Here is a 14366-nt window from a genome sequence, read left to right as displayed (position 1 = left end):
GATGCCTTTGATGACTCTCTGGAAACTGCAGTTGCTTCAGAATACAGGTAGCCAAGTGAGACTGGTGATTAGGAACACATCTCACCAGGGTTCAAAGAATTTCTTTGGAGAGTGGTTTTCTTCCAAACGCAATTCAGAGTGCTGGTGTCTACTGTTAAAGCTTCATATGACTCAGGGCTCAGTTACCTGAAGAGCAGCTGCTTCCGCAACAGCCTGCCTGTGCATTAGGATCACTGGTATCTTCTTCAGAAGCTGTCTGGAGGGCTCCTTCTGTCTAAATTAAGTGGGTTATGACTGGAGGAGAGCCTTCTTGGTGGTGGCCCTGTTTGTGGAATTCCTTCCCCAGGGAGGCTTTCTTCCCTTTGCCATCAGGAAAAAACTTTTTTGATGCTTTTGGCCTTTAAAAATTTGATTATTTTAATTGCTGTTTAAGTTTTCAGTATTTTGTTTTCTATCATTTAATTGTTATGCAATCTGCCCTGGAATGACAGCATACATTATTTTAAATAAATAAGTGAATACATAAAGTAGCCAGTTCAAGGAATGTTTCACATAGAGGCCAGTGACTCCTGAGATAGGTGGAAGGGAAAGCATTTGACCTTTTGTATAGAAATTGCTGGGATTGATCAATACAGTGGTACCTTGAGTTACAAACACCTCAGGTTACAAATGCTTCAGGTTTCAAACTCCGCTAACCTGGAAGAGTTACCTCGAGTTGAAAACTTTGCCCCAGGAAGAGAACGGAAATTGTGTGCTGGCGGCGCTGCGGCAGCAAAATGCCCCATTAGTGAAAGCACGCCTCTAGCTAAGAACAGTTTCAGGTTAAGAACGGACCTCCAGAACGAATTAAGTTCGTAACTAGAGGCACCGCTGTATATCAATTACTGCAAATGTATGAGATGATTTAATATTTTGATGTACATATTCCATTCCTTTATGATTAAATTTGGACATCATGCCAAACCATGATATGAGCTTCCAATTATAGATGCTTGATGCCATTTGTCTACTTTCAATCTGTGTCTACACAGCACTCCAACCACTTGACTCAGTGGCCTACAGTGTTGGAACATTGTCTGTATATAGGAATAACAAAAGCGTTTTTGTTGTCAGACTATTGGTCCAGCTATCTAGCCCAGTATTGTCTAGTCAGGCAGCAGCTCCTCAGCGTCTCAGTTAGAGACATTTCCCTTGTTACCTGCGCCTTTTTGTAGGAATGCCAGGGATTGAACCCAGTACCTTTGGTGTACAGTGGTACCTCGGGTTACAGACGCTTCAGGTTACAGACGCTTCAGGTTACAGACTCCACTAACCCAGAAATAGTACCTTGGGTTAAGAACTTTGCTTTAGGATGAAAATAGAAATCGTGCTCCGGTGGCGCAGCGGCAGTGGGAGGCCCCATTAGCTAAAGTGGTGCCTCAGGTTAAGAACAGTTTCAGGTTAAGAACGGACCTCCAGAATGAATTAAGTTCTTAACCTGAGGTACCATATACAAAGCATCTGCATGATCAGTAAGCTGTGGATCCCCTTGGTCTGCCAGTTCAGACATCAGTCAAACTATAGTTAACATAAGCCATAATTTACCAACTGAGAACTCCTATTTATGGTGTGCAAACCATTATGCTAATATGTAGATGAGCTTCCTTAACCATGAGTTTGGCTTGTTGTCTGAACGGAACTATCTTACTGGGTTGTGTCTGCCATAAGAAAGAGAGGTAAAGCAGGATTTTCGTAACATTCAAGAACACAAAAAGCTTCTGTTCTGTATTCTTTGTCCAGCCTTTTTCTATGTGTTGCTGTGGTTACCATCAGGAAAAGAGGCCTTAGTCAATCCAGAGCATAAGGTCGTAAAGGTAACAGGCAGCAAAAATCCAGTAAACCAAGATAAGCTGCCCTTCCGGTGATGTACAACATAAAATATATAATCAGTAATTAAAGCATTAATAAATTGCAACGCTAAAAAGCAAAGCATCATAATAACAGAACTGGATTAAAGGCTTTGTGCACTGCTGACTCATGTTTCTCAAGAGACTGAAGTTTTTGTACTTAATTCTTAGTTCATAGATCAGACAAATAGGCAGGTTGGAGAAAAATTCATTCTGAATAGGTCGCTGGAAATGAGCATTGACCTGCCTGAGTGTTAAGTTGGTTCAGCTGCCAGATTTGAAGGTGAGTTTGGGTGACGAACTGTGCATACCTTTTTAGCCATCTGCCTGCTGTCTGAGTTGGCTGTCAAATCGTATTAGTTCGGAAGCCATCTGGGTATAGTTAATCTATATTTTTTCCTCTTAATAGCTTATTTTTTTCAAAAAAAAAACACACACAACCCCCTGCCCCCAAACAACACTCTCAGTGCAGGTTTGCTGTACTGCAGGTGATTACTAATTGAAAGAGCCTAGAAATCTGGAAAATTATACCTTTAAATGGTTAGAAGTAAACCAGTCCATTTGAATGATCTGCTTCATTCAACTGCTGCTGTTGACTACTAACAAATGCATACTTCGCACACACTTTAGTTACCTGCAGTTAAAGAGTTGTGTATCAGAAATGTTAAATGAATTGCCAGAAAAACCAAGTCAACCAATTAGAAGCTGTAGGCAGATGGCCACTGTTTTGCACCATGCAGCTGATTGAAAGCAAATCCCGAATGCCCAGAATGCAATGCTACGTGATGCAGGGTGGTGGGCAGAGCAGGCACAGATGAATTTGAGGTTTGCAGTAAATTTGGTTTCCAGCCAGCCACAGGGCTGCTGGCCAGAGGATGCTGTAAATTAGTTTCTTCTGGAACAGCAAGAATGAATCAAAGCTCTACACAAGGGGTGGGATCTGGTGGGTGTGCTGGATCGCTAATCTGCCTTCCCTGTGAGCCAGCTGAGAGTCTCACCCACCAGTCAAGCACCTGAAGAATCTTCCCCAGTTATGGCTTGGGTGTACCTGTACCTCATAGTTTATTCTTGGTTTCTGTACCAGGAAGGAACTGATGAGTTGCCTGCTTAGAACTAAGGTGATCTGTGCCCTTCATTGTATTAATTGCTGGTGGCAAAGTAGAAGCCATCTGTCAGCTTGCCTCATGCTGGGAAATGTGGGCTGTGGTTTCTGCATTTGCGCAAAGGTCAGGTTACCAGTACTTAACTTAGTATAGCCACCAGCATGTTACTTACCTGGAGGTAAGCGGATTTGTATCCAGGTAAATGCAAGCCTATGCCTAACAAAGGCTACAGGTAATTCCGTTGATTCGCTGTAATCCACCCTACAGTTTAAACCAGAAAGAAACACACTGGGGGCTGTGCATGTACCATAGGGTAAAATCTTATTTTCTGTGCAGCAGGTGCTGCAAAAATAATAATATATGCACTGAGAGTAATCCTATTATTAGTATAGGGTTTCTCTGATTACTTGCAGCTGAATATGAAATATAAGTTTCCCATTCTGAGTGAAAGATCTATGCAGATCTTGTTTAACAGATCTAATTCCTTCAATATTATATGCTCAAGAAAACCCCTCACCTTCAAACATCCTCATGAACAAGACAGATGTGCTCAGTAGCACCAATGTGCAAATGGAGCTATTCATATGCCACAGCTTTCTCCTTACGTTCAGAATGGAAGTTCTACTACTATTTAAGTGAATCTGGAAGTCTCAGTAGAGTAGGGTGTGCCACGCTTTGGTTCATGGGCCACAAGTGGTCTGTGAGCTTCATTGAGGTGGTTCACTGTTTGTGGATTTGTAGTTGAAGATGGGAGACAGCACATCCATTGCATTCAATAGACTGATTTTAGTTGCTCATTTTATCTATTTTATTTTATTGGTGTTTGAATTCCATGGAGTACAATGAAATGCAATATATAAGAAATAAAAGAAGCAATACAAATACAATAAAAAAATCATACAGCATCTGACACAGCACGTTACTATTGTTGCTGCAACAGGCAGAAAAATAGTTAAGTGCTCCACCAAGATGCTCAGCAATTTTCAAGTGGTTGATATGGTGGGGAGAAGGGATCCTTAGGAACCAGGGCAGCAGAAGATCTCTGAGATTCCCTTATAAAATGAGTGGCAGAGGAAGCAAAGGCTGTAGGTGTTGAGGTCACATCTTGGCAGGAGCAGGAGAGCCTATGGGCACACCTGCGCCTTAGCTGACATGCCTCTTCCATGGTTTAGTAGTCTAGATGCAGAATGACACGAATACACTGGCAGTATGCATACTGTAGCGTCCACTACAGTTTTGGATGGTGCACTAGGTGAAAGAATCAATTGAAGCCAAGCTGGGTAGTATTATCTACTGGTTGGGGGTACCATATTGGGGGTGGGATGTTATCCTCAAAGTGCAGAGTCCCTCTTCAGCTTACCTTCCCTTTGTTGCACATGCTACCCAGGGGGTTTTCTGCTACTCTCCAAGGCATGGAAAAGCAAAGGTAGCCGTGTTTTTCACTCCATCTCTGCTGAATTACTGCAGTGTTTTTTCACGCTGGGTAAACAATATTTGCTGTTTTCTGTGTTTGCTATAAAACACACACACACACACACACACACACACACACACACACAAAGTGATCAAGAGGCAGTTTGTTTTTGTAGTGGTCTGGCAGTGTAAAATGGAAATTTTGTGAACTGCACCTTTTGGTTGTCTGTAAGTATTTATCTGCTTCATCTGTTTTCCATTCTCCTCCTTAACGCTTTATCCCAAATTAGTCATTCAGATGATTAAACAATTCTACATTGTTAAGTCAGATCTTGTTATTCACCATTCTTCCTACTCCTGTCTGAAATGCTGGAACTGCTGTCAGTCAGTATAGAAAATACTGATAGTCTGACTGCATGAGGCATATGAAGTGGTTTTGATCTCCAGTGAGTACATATAGGGTGGCTTCTTCTTCTTCTTCCTCCTCCTCCTCTTCATTACACCTGATCCTTCATGGAATTTCCATGCCTTCTATTGCCCTACATTCTCTGTTGAAAAGCTGTGCTTTGCTATTGAAGAAAAGCACTTGTGAGCATGTTACCATCTTGAGTTGCACTAAACTTTAATAAATGAAGTCATTGGTCCTGTGCCTCAGTCTATAACAGATGAGAATTAAAGGTAATAGGTTGGTTCCAGAAGTGCCCTTTCAGATGTTGAAGGCATCTCCCACTCATGGATGGGCTGCTTGCGCAAGTAGAGCCTAGCTGAAATATGTTCTTCCACTTGCACATTCCCTTGCACAGACAGAAGTGTGAGAACTTGCTTATTCTAGCACAGGGTGAACTCTTAGGCAAGTGTTAGCAGAACAGCCCTATCTTCTGCAATAATGCTCAAAACAGAAGAAATAGTGTATTAGTTTGAACCGCATTAAGTGAAAAACATGCGCAAGAGCATTTGGCTAGAAAACACACCACCTAGAATCAAGCATATGTATATGATTATGTTTTAAACAAAATGAGACAGATATTGGATATCCTGAAGAAAAAGTAAAGTGCTTTTTATATGCTTGTGGTCTTAAGTACAGAGGAAGAGCCTTCTGAATTAGGCCAATGGCCCATCTAGTCCAACGTCCTGTTCTCATAGTGGCCAATCAGATGCCTGTGGGAAACCCGCAAACAGGATTCAACCACAAGAACACCCTGCCTCCCTGTGGTTTCCACCAACTTGGCATTCACTCCCCGCCCCCCGAAGTTTATTCCTTTTGGTATCTGTGTGAGTGGTATGATACTGAAGTGCAGTCGATAGTCCTGATTATGAAAATGAGTGAAATCTAGGTTTTTAGTAACAACTTTATCCCTTAATGGACTGTAACGAAACAAACACACAAACTTGGATTCTCTAAAATTAATTTGTGGTTTATTCCATCTGAGGGAATGCATGGGATGAGGGTCATTCATGTGACCCTGTGGATGGATAGAGTAAAAGGTCAAAAAAGGACCCCTGGATGGTTAAGTCCAGTCAAAGGCGACTATGGGCTTGCGGCGCTCATCTTGCTTTCAGGTCAAGGGAGCTGGCGTTTGTCCACAGACAGCTTTCCGGGTCGTGTGGCCAGCCAGCATGACTGAACCACTTCTGGTGCAACAGAATGACAGAATGACAGAATAAAAAAAGTAATAAAAAGCAGTACCTGTATCTACTTGCACTGGCATGCTTTCCAACTGCTGGGTTGGCAGGAGGTGGGACTGAGCAACGGGAGCTCACCCCGTTGCAGGGATTTGAACCGCCAACCTTCTGATTGGCAAGCCCAAGAGGCTCAGTGGTTTAGACTACAGTGCCGCCCTTGTCCCATGCATAGGGTATTGGGAAATGGAGGAACTGGATTTAAATCACTTCTCACATACCCAAAATGGAAATAATGGTTTGCCCTTCCAAAGAAGCTATAGACTGCATTGCAGATTCTTTTATGGTTAGGAGGCTTGGAAGAATCAGGACAATTGTTAAAGACATGAGCAGAGCTAGATTTGATTCCCTTCTTCTAGTCCAGGATGGAGAACCAATTTCAGTGGGTTGGGCAAGAGGCAAAAGTGTGCAGAGCAGCGAATGTAAAATTTACTCTTGCACCATAGGCTTGTTTCTACACTCAAACACCTCCTTCTATCCTCATGCTTGAACTCAGGAACCATCGTGCCAAATTTGGTCATGCTATCCCAAGAGGTGTCCAAATCCATAGCAAACAGAAACCGTGTTCCAAAATATATAAATGATATAGGTGAACTTTTGTTTTTTCTACTCTTGCAGTGGTGCTCTTAACACATTTTTATTTTTAAGTACACATCAATTCCATGGCTAACACTTCTGAACTTCAGAAATGACAGGGAGAGACAATTTTCTTGTCCCATTTGTTCACCTTTTCTTCTCCTTTACAGGAATCATCTACCTGATAGCATCTCTCAGTAACGTGGAACATACCAGTGTGCTGTTGGCTGTTTCTGCCCGGGATGGAGGTGGCCTTGGTTCCACTGTTAATGCAGTTGTGACTGTGAAGATCCTGCAGACGGCTGTGGCTCCTGCCGTTTTTGAGAGATCACGTTACACTTTTTCCATCCCTGAAGATGCACCTGAAGGAAGTGCGGTCGGAACAGTGAAAGCAAGGGAGCCCTTGAGTAAGTGGTCTTGGAAGACATTCAGACAGATTCCAGTGCCCCCTGATTTGTTACAGGCTACAAACATATGCAGCCAATATTGTGTTAAATGTTATTTTTACTCTTTCAGTGGAGAAAAGCACACAACTAAATGTGAAACTAGGTTTTGAATTACAGTCATACCTCTTGTTACGTTTGGTTCAGGTTACATTCTTTCAGGATACGTCCTGCGGTGACCCAGAAGTAACGGAATGGGTTACTTCCGGGTTTCGCCACTCGCGCATGCGCAAATGCTCAAAATGATGTCATGCGCATAAGCAGAAGTGGCGAATCGCGACCCGCAGACGCGGGTTGCGTTCTACTCATTTTGCAAATGGGGCTCCAGAATGGATCCTGTTCGCAACCAGAGGTACCACTGTAGTGTAATAGTAAGAAACTAGTGCATTTTCCCACATTTGAGTGTTTCCATGTGGTTTCTTGGGAGACGATATTAAAAGAGATATAAACAAACATGCATGCATGCATACATACATACATATAGTATGTTTAAAAAATAAGTACTTCCATTATAACAGTTAAACTTTACAAGGTACACTGGCTCATGTATTGTTTCCTCACCTGCACGCATGGAGAGTCATGCAGCCATATCAAGGTAGGATATTGCTAGGTCGAAATGGGGAGGCTTGCAGGCCCCCTTCCCCCATGCTTCCTAATGTGCTGTCATGCTGTATGTGGGCATGGTTTAGGAGGGGAGGGAAGGAGGCTCTATTGGAATCCTCAGTGTGTGAGCTCTTTAACTAGCATGCAAATGGATTGTGCCCCTATGTGTGTATTCCTAAATGGACTAGGAGAAATTGTGGTAGTGAAAGATGAGTACTGTTTATACGTAGGCAAAGTTGCTTGAAACAATTAGTTTTCAAATACTAGCAGGGCTTGCTGATCAGAAGGTTGGCGGTTCAAATCCCTGCGACGGGGTGAGCTCCCGTTGCTCAGTCCCTGCTCCTGCCAACCTGGCAGTTTGAAAGCACGTCAAAGTGCAAGTAGATAAATAGGTACCACTCTGGTGGGAAGGTAAATGGCGTTTCCGTGCACTGCTCTGGTTCGCCAGAAGTGGCTTAGTCATGCTGGCCACATGACCCGGAAGCTGCACGCTGCCTCCCTCGGCCAATAAAGCGAGATGAGCGCCGCAACCCCAGAATTGTTCGCAACTAGACCTAATGGTCAGGGGTCCCTTTATCTTTTATGGCATATATGAAAATTGGGGGAAATGAGTCTGAATGTTTAAAGGAATTTCTGTCACACAGCAAACCATGATGAAGCAAGGCTGTTTTCAAACAAAACACCAAACTATAGTTAAAAAATTACACGGTTCATAAGCCAAAAAACAAACCGTGGGTTTGTGCTATGGTTTAATGCCAGAAAACAAACCATGGTTAGTCTGCTGGGCTGGGTTAACACTTTCAAACAAACCTGGATCAGACTCCCCAATCTGGAACCTTCCAGATGCTTTGGACTTTACTACTATCATCCCAGGCCAGCATGACTAGTGGTCAGGGTTGATGGGAGTTGTGGTCTAAAACACCAGGTTGGCAAAGACTGAGCTGCTAAATGGCGGCTTAGTGTTATGTTCAAACAAGCCTGTTAAACCTGAATTGAATAGGTGAACTGAAATGGCAGCTTTTAGCAATAAATTTGTGGGTATTTAAGGTGCCATGGGACTCTTGTTCTTTTTTAAGCAGCTTGAACACTATATGTATTGAGAAGCACAGTGAGAGACTAAAGATGCGTCTGTGGCTTCACATATTCTGCCATTCTCCTCTATATAAGCAAACACTGTAATTACTTAATACATTGCAACCTTTACAGGATGTGGCCTGGCAGTGGCCTAGGAAGGTTTGATACTGACTCTCCATGGTTTCCTGGGAAAAGTCAATTTCCCTAGGCTTTGAGAGCCTCTCCTTCCCCCACTCCGTGCGTGCTCTCTATATGTTACAGCTTCCTGGTTTGTTCAGTGGGTTGAGGTTTTGACCCTTAGTTCTCACAACAGTTATACTAGAGTCTTAAAATTAGGCTATACTGGAATGTTTATGTGTCTGCTTAGAGTGGAATTCCTCTGTTCAACCTGACCTAGTTGGAAAGAGTTCCTGTATAATTTTAAATGTGAGAAATGATATTTATTTCTTCATAAAATTTAATCACACCTATGGGGTGAAAATACAGATCTCGTAAATGGGCTAACTGCGTGCCTTTAAGTTAGTCTGCACAGCATCCATTTTTCCCTACTACACCCTAGAGATTACAGCAAAAAAGAAAGAAATAAAACGCAAAAAAATTAGGAAACAAACACCCAGAGAGGCGTTTAAACTGTTCAACTCACTTAACGCTGCTGTGCCATACATTTCTCAAATGCTCTAGAGCATATTCAGCTAAGTAGATCTTCTAACAAATTGGATGCCTCTTCTTTGACACGGGGGTGTGTTTTGTTTTTAATCTTCTTTACAGATTTATTGGAAACGGTTTCCTACAGAATTTCCTCCGGTGATCCCTACGGAAGGTTTTCCATTGACCCGCAGTATGGAATCATCCGCACTAAGAAGCAGCTAGACCATGAAGCCCATTATCACACCCTTCTCACAGTGCAGTCCCAGTTGGGAAGCACCCCTGTCTACAGCAGCGCCCAGGTCAACATAACCGTGATTGACGTCAATGACAACCCTCCAGTGTTTGTGTCGGAATCTGACCAGATTAATATATCGCTAAGCACGGTGCCTGGCGCAGCTCTTTACATCGCTCATGCAGAAGACAAAGACAGTGGGCTAAATGGCGCAGTCCGGTACGCCATTGTAAGCAATCGGTCAAGTATTTTTACCATTGATCCCGTTCTCGGGGTACTGTACCTTGCCAGAACTCTGGATAGTGATAGACAGCATGAACACACGGTGGTGCACATTACAGCAGAAGATCATGGAAGTCCTCCCTTGAGTTCTCTGTTGATCCTGCGAGTGGTGATCGATGAGCATAAGGGACGCCCCATGCTGACTTTTGAAAATTTGGTGTATCAGGTGGAAGTTAGTGAAGCAGCACCCATAGGTGTCAAAATTCTGCAAATCCAAGCCCGGAAGTTAGATCCCCAGCATACCCCTGGGAATGTTGTGTACTCCTTGGAGCATAACACGGATTCTGCTTCATTTAGAATTGATCCAGAAGCAGGTGTGATCTACCTACGGAATCCTTTAGATTACGAACTTACACAAGTGCATAGTTTCAGAGCCTTTGTCTCTAGCACAGCAGATAAGTCAGGGCAGAATGCAAGTACATCAGTGATAGTTAACGTAATGGATGAAAACGACAATTCTCCCGTGTTTTTGCATGATGCCTATTTTTTTGACGTGGAGGAGAGTTCGTTAGCCCAAGGTGTGGTTGGCACAATAGCCGCAGTTGACAAGGACTCTGGAAGAAATGCGCAGCTCTCCTATTTCCTCTTATCAGACGGAAAATATTTTAAAATCAATTCCAATACAGGTAATATGTTTTAATAATCTTCCCTGTTCTCCTTGCGGCATGTTAAGCTTTCTGCTAAACTAGAGTGCTTGTCGTGTGTGTGTTGTGTGTATGAATATCATTTGCATGTCCAAATTCAGGGTGAAAACAGTGGGATGTAACAGGCAGACAAAAGAGAGAACAACTGAATTCTCTCCACTGGTGGATCTAGCTTCTGCATAAACTCAAAACTCTTGATAGGCTTTGCAAAGTGAATTGTCAGTATATTAAAAAGTCAGATATGTAAATAATATTACCTGCAGGTCACATAATCGTCTTTCTTTCTTTCTTTCTTTCTTTCTTTCTTTCTTTCTTTCTTTCTTTCTTTTACCTTCAAGCTATTATTGAGCAGTGATCAGCAGCTCAAAGGAACGAGCATGGTACTGCTGATGCCATCACAAGTATCTGTGAAAACTGCTAGCAAAGATGGTTACATATCACTGTCAGGGACAACACTCAAACCCCTGCAAAAGTGCAAAGTTGGATGGCAAGCAGTTCCACCATTCCACACATACATTACATATTGTCTGAGCAGATGGCTTCCAGGACAGATGCTGGTCAGACTTACCAGTCTGATATCTCCATTCTTTTTTCATGCCCACCTCTGAATCTTAAAACATTTTCTTAAAACATTTGCAATCTTCCATTTGTATCTTCCCAGGCCTGCCCTGGGACCTGCCTACATCTTTCTCTTCCTAATACTATCCCATCCTTACCATACCTGACATCTCTTCTCCTTTAACTGATCCACTGGCCTTCAGTTTGTTGTGTTGCTATCAGCTCACTTTCCATTGTTCTTCCTGGTGAAGGATCTACCCTGATCTCAATTTATACCTACTGCTTGCTCCCTTCCACTGTACTATATCCGTAGCTGGAACTCTTGAGGCTTTGGACACGATTCAAGGACATTGGTGTGAAAATGTCTAATAATTTTGTATCACAACTCGTATGTGAAATGTAGGATTAGCATTTGAGGAGGTGAAGGTCGCTGGATGATTCGAATGCCAAAACCCAGGATAAACAAAGACAGGTATTTTAACAAGATAAAATGAAACGTTGAAAATCAATCAGAAGGGATTGTGTAATAAAAAGTCAGGCACAAGTGGCAAAGCTAGCTGGCGGGAGAGGCCTTGTACTGCACAGATGTGGAATCTGAGACTACTCTCCACTGCTTGCCATCTGGAAAACGAGGAAAGCAGAATGGCTAATATAGCTGGGTTTAGAGAGATAGTGTGGAGATCAAAGAAATATAGCACAGGTCCATAGGAATGGATTTCTTACGAAGCACCCAAAATCCTGCGATAAAGAAGGCCAGCTGGTCGTGGTAAGGGGCTGCAAGGCTGCAGAATATCCTCAGCCCCTACAGCAAAGTGAAGAAAATGCTTGCTGGTCCCCCCAAAGGGTCTGTGATGAGAAGTCCCTGGTATATGATGTCTCGTCCAGCTGGCTAACAACTAAAATAATTTTCGCTCTTTTCTGCTGGCTGGAAGAAGGAAATATTTTGGCTTCTTTAGAGCAGCCATCTGGCTTTAAAGTTAGCTGTTTCTGTGTGAAGTGGAGTCACTTGGAGTCCAGCGAAGTTATAATGACCCCAGGGTACACAAATATATGCTGAGTGACAGGATCTCTCTTGGCTTTCTGTAGTATGCAGTGTGCATATCAAGTGACTGACGTGGTTAAGGCAGAGTGTGCTATAAAGCGTGCACAGCTTGTTAAAACCTGTTATATGCAGCCCATAATGCTCTTTTTTTAATCACTGTTTCCCCCAACCCCCCACCAGGTGAAATTGTAAACTGGGTTGCATTGGACTATGAACAGCAGGCTCACCACTACCTGATTGCTCTGGTGACTGACAACGGGGTCCCGCAACATAATGCCACAATAACAGTCTATATCTCTGTTACCGATCTCAATGACAACCACCCATGCTTCCCGCAGCTTCTGTCTGGAGTAGACTTACATGTCAAGGTTTGAACAGATTGAAATCCCTTTCTTTCTTTTCCATGTGTAACTTAAAGAAGCACCTTTGTGTCGCGTACGAATGCTATTAATGTGTGACAGAATTTGAAAGAGTTGTTTTTAAATGAAACGCGTGTTCCAACCAGTGTAGGTGTTAAATTTGCGTTTTACAGACCATTGTAAGCAAAAAGGCCTTTTAAACCTCATAGTGTCTTACTGCAGCACACAATAATTTTTTAAAAATTTGTTTTGAGCACCATCTTGTGGTTAGAATATGGGAAAACGGCTGAAAAGCCCAGTTGGCACATAATCAGGGTAAGCATGATTCTAATATATCAAACTACTGGGATAAAATCTGTTTAAACTTAATTTTCAGTTTACTGTAGCCTACATTTGCTGCACATGCTACTAGCCCATAGACATGTTGGTTATATGCAGCTGCTTATCCCACACAATGGGAATGCTTGATCAGGGTCTGTGGGACCCAGACTACTTAATTTACTTTTCACATTTTTATCAATTAGTTCTTCACATTGCCTAACGTAATGCAACTTCTGCATGACTTGGAATTTTGAACTGCCCAAATGTTCTTTTTGAACTGCCCATTCCCCCACCCTCTAAAAGCCCATTTTTTGGGTCTGGATGCCCATTAAAAAGCCTTTCCTTTTGCACTCTGCCAGTCCTTCTTAGCGCTTTAGTTTTGAACCTTTCTTTAATGTATATTAATTTAGTTGGTCTTTCTTCTGTGGAAAGTCTAATTTTAATCAATCTGCTTGCTCTTAGGTTTTGGAAGGGCAGCCAGCAGGAACCCTGGTTGCCACCATGTTTGCCAAGGACCTTGATTCTGGGAACAGTGGGATCGTGTTATATTCATTGTCCTCAGGTAAAAAAATCCTTACTCCTCAAGTACAGATAAGAAAGTGCACGATATCCAGATACATTGGGCAAAGTTGTAACCGTACAACATAAACTGAGGGCAAAGATCTGTTCTTGGCTGCTCTTGGAAACTTCTCTTTTCTGAATCAAACACTGATATCAAGTTTATCCCACGTCTCTCCATCACATGTGGCATGCTGCCTGTTTATTATGAGGTATATTCAGTTTTAAATGTGAGAGTTGTAAAAATGTTCGATTTTCAAACTTATTATTATTGACATGTCTCTCTTCATGCATTCATGATCTTTGTAATATCAGGAGTAGCTCTCTTTACCTTTTTATCCTTCCACGCTTGTTTTTGTTGCGTTTAGCATTCTTAATCGAAAGCTCTGACTTAGCACACCCAGGATTAAGTTGGTAATACTAAGTAAAATATGTTCAGTATAGTTTAGGATTTCATCTGTTATAGGCAGATGCTTTCACCGTCCCAGTGGGAAAATGACCTTTCCTTTCCCATGACTAACTGGAAATCTTCTTCCTATAGGGATTGACCATGACAGTCTGGGACAGGGATCAAAAGATAATGGGAGCAAACAATGGGGGCTTGAGTAGATCCTATTTCATCCTTTGTTGGGTCGAATGTTGGCTGGAGAGAATTCTGCAGCAAAACTGTTTTCGCAGTCATGTCCTGCTCATTGGCTTCCCACAGTCTTCTGGTTGGTCACTTTGAGAACAGGACACTGGACTCTGAAAGCAGTATGCTGGTCTAATCCTCAAGTGTTCTTATCTTTCCTTTTACTAGGTCCTAGTTTTGGCTTATTTATAAATAAAAAATAAAAATTGCAGGTCTAAAATGACCCTCTCTAGTGCTAACGTTCTGTGATCATGCACTGCACATTTATTCTGGAGTCATTGAACAGAAAACAGTCACAGAGTCTCCAGCTTTT

The 14366-nt window shown here is 42.5% G+C and overlaps 1 protein-coding gene across 1 annotated transcript in view; it reads left to right on the top strand.

Annotated features, from left to right (window-relative positions):
- Nucleotides 1-14366, top strand: part of DCHS2 (dachsous cadherin-related 2) — a 100376-nt gene that overhangs the window by 53525 nt on the left and 32485 nt on the right. The window contains exons 4-7 of the mRNA XM_082237529.1: nucleotides 6829-7065; nucleotides 9547-10566; nucleotides 12365-12552; nucleotides 13327-13426. Of these exons, the coding sequence (XP_082093655.1) occupies nucleotides 6829-7065; nucleotides 9547-10566; nucleotides 12365-12552; nucleotides 13327-13426 (1545 nt within the window). The remainder of the gene's footprint in view (nucleotides 1-6828; nucleotides 7066-9546; nucleotides 10567-12364; nucleotides 12553-13326; nucleotides 13427-14366) is intronic.

The sequence above is a fragment of the Podarcis vaucheri genome (assembly GCF_965113315.1).
Source record: "Podarcis vaucheri genome assembly, chromosome: 9".
NCBI lineage: Eukaryota > Metazoa > Chordata > Lepidosauria > Squamata > Lacertidae > Podarcis > Podarcis vaucheri.
Note: the sequence above shows the minus strand (reverse complement) of the source record. Positions and strands in the feature narration are given on the sequence as shown.